The sequence below is a fragment of the Kryptolebias marmoratus genome, linkage group LG3, assembly GCF_001649575.2.
Source record: "Kryptolebias marmoratus isolate JLee-2015 linkage group LG3, ASM164957v2, whole genome shotgun sequence".
NCBI lineage: Eukaryota > Metazoa > Chordata > Actinopteri > Cyprinodontiformes > Rivulidae > Kryptolebias > Kryptolebias marmoratus.
The window spans coordinates 29654627-29657135 of NC_051432.1; the positions used below are offsets into that span (position 1 = coordinate 29654627).

Genomic DNA, 2509 nt, shown 5'->3' on the forward strand with positions numbered 1-2509 from the left:
TGGATGGAGGTCGGATCGAGGGTGGATGGAGGGTGGATGGAGGATGGATCGAGGGTGGATGGAGGGTGGATGGAGGTCAGATGGAGGTCGGATGGATGGATGGATGGAGGCTGGATGGAGGCTGGATGGAGGATGGATGGAGGTCGGATGGAGGATGGATGGAGGTCGGATGGAGGCTGGATGGAGGTCGGATGGAGGCTGGATGGAGGTCGGATGGAGGCTCGGTTCTGTTTGCTCACCACAGCGTATTCCTGTGTGTGAAGGTCTAACGTGTCATCAGAGCCGTCCCTTCACCATGGCGAGCTGCAGCAGAGACAGCACGGTCAGGCTGTGGTCCCTCACGCCGCTCATCTCTCCTCTGCTGCTGAACATCCTCACCGAGCAGCCCTGGGAGAAGATAACCGGGAACACAGGTGAGGTCCGACCCAGACCCGCGGTCCTGGATCCTCAGAGCCGTTCTGACCCCGCCCCTCCTGCTTTCTCTGCAGACACGGCCATGGTCCCTGGCTCGCCGCCGCTGCTCTGTGGAAAAGTGTCCAGAGACATCAAGCAGGAGTTGGACAAACTGAGCGGAGACGTCCGGCCCAAGAAGCTGCGCTGGTTCTCCGAGTGCTTTTTGGTAACTTCATGTCGAGTTCTCCAGCATTTAGAGGTTAACATTTGTCTTTTAGATGTGGTGTAGCATCAGCAGGACAGGAAGTAACCATCCGCTGTGTTTCCTCCTCCAGCCTCCAGAGGGCAGCAGTAACCTGTGGGACCTGGTGTTCGTCATCAACGGGCAGGACGACTCGCTGCTGCCCGCCAGCTACAGCAAAGGCCTGATGCACATGAAGCATCTGGTCAAGTTTAAAACCGTGAGTCCCACAAGCACCGCCCCCATCTCAGGCTGGCGTCCAATCACATCACTGCAGCTGAGGCAGGCACTGTTTCTGCTGTACGGTTTCAGTCCGAGGCCCAGGAGCTGACAATCGTTAAAATGTCCAAGTTTGGAGGAGGAATTGGAGCTCCCAGCAAGGAGGAGCGTCTGAAGGAAGCAGCCGACATTCACCTGAGACTGGGACAGATCCAGAGGTACTGCGAGCTGATGGTGGAGCTGGGACAGGTGCGTTCCGTACAAACACAACCCAGGACTGCTGGTGTTTCCGGTCCCAGCGCCTGACAGCGACCCATCTCTTTCAGTGGGAGAAGGCCTTATCCGTGGCCCCCGGAGTCTCCATGAAGTACTGGAGGAAACTCATGCAGAGGTGAGTCAGCTGACAGATATGACCACTTCACTTCCTGTTGGCAAGCTCCCAAACAATGGAGGTCAATGAGAGTCTGACCTCTGACCTCTGAGAGGAAGAAGACTGTTCTTCAGTCAGTTTCTTAGAACGGTTCTTCGGCCCGTTTACCCGATCCTGCAGGCGAGCCGACCAGCTGATGGCCGAGGACAACGACGACGCCATCCCGTTCTGCATCGCCACCGGAGACATCAAGAAGCTGGTGACGTTCTTCAGCAGCAGGGGGCAGCTGCTCGAGGCCTTACTGATCGCACAGGTACGCAGGGGGAGGGGCCAAAGGGCACAGATAGGTGAGGGACTGATGCCATCTGTTTTCAGGGAGCCTGTGAAGGAAACATTCGTGCTCCGCAGACGTCAGCCGTCAACCACGCAGCCAACGACGTGGAGAACAGACAGCAGTACCACAGGTACTGACCTCTGACCTCTGACCTCTAACCTTATCAGAGCCGCTCTCTGATTCCTCACCCTTTCCCTCCTCAGCCTCCTCCGTCTCGTCTGTCAGGAACTGGCCGAGTGGTACTTCCAGGACGGCTGCTCGGTTCTGGCGGCCTGCTGCCACCTGGCCGTGGACGACATCCAGGTAAGCGTCCCGTCGGAACCAGAACCGGCCCGAGCCCGCGGGTCTGAACACCTGTCACCTGTGTTTGCAGTTGGCCATGGGGAGCCTGATCCGAGGAAACGAGCTGGAGCTGGCTGCCTGCGTGGGGCTGGTCCTGGGAGAGGCAGCCAATCAGAGCACAGCTTACTGCCTGCAGCTGCTGGCCAGGAAGTACATGACTCCGCCCACATGGTACGGAACCGCCCCGACCAGAACCGTACACAACCAGAACCTCCCCGACCAGAACCGTACATGACCAGAACCGTCTCCGAACAGAACCATCCCTGACCCATAACCATCCCTGACCAGAACCATCCTCGAACAGAACCGCCCCGACCAGAACCGTCTCCGAACAGAACCATACACGACCAGAACAGTCCCTGACCCAGAACCATCCCTGACCCAGAACCGTCCCCAACCAGAACCATCCCGACCAGAACCGTCTCAGAACAGAACCGTCCCGACCAGAACCATACATGACCAGAACCGTCTCCGAACAGAACCGCCCCGACCAGAACCTCCCCGACCAGAACCGTACACGACCAGAACCGTCTCCGACCAGAACCGTCCCGACCAGAACCTCCCCGACCAGAACCTCCCCGACCAGAACCGTCCATGACCAGAACCGTCT

The 2509-nt window shown here is 58.4% G+C and overlaps 1 protein-coding gene across 1 annotated transcript in view; it reads left to right on the forward strand.

Moving 5' to 3' along the window:
• Positions 1-2134, forward strand: part of wdr17 (WD repeat domain 17) — a 13300-nt gene extending 11166 nt beyond the window's left edge. Inside the window, exons 16-24 of the mRNA XM_017403792.3 lie at positions 264-413; positions 489-619; positions 729-854; positions 947-1102; positions 1180-1244; positions 1404-1536; positions 1599-1687; positions 1761-1860; positions 1931-2134. Coding sequence (XP_017259281.1) covers positions 264-413; positions 489-619; positions 729-854; positions 947-1102; positions 1180-1244; positions 1404-1536; positions 1599-1687; positions 1761-1860; positions 1931-2134 — 1154 coding nt within the window. The remainder of the gene's footprint in view (positions 1-263; positions 414-488; positions 620-728; positions 855-946; positions 1103-1179; positions 1245-1403; positions 1537-1598; positions 1688-1760; positions 1861-1930) is intronic.
• Positions 2135-2509: the final 375 nt, after the last annotated feature.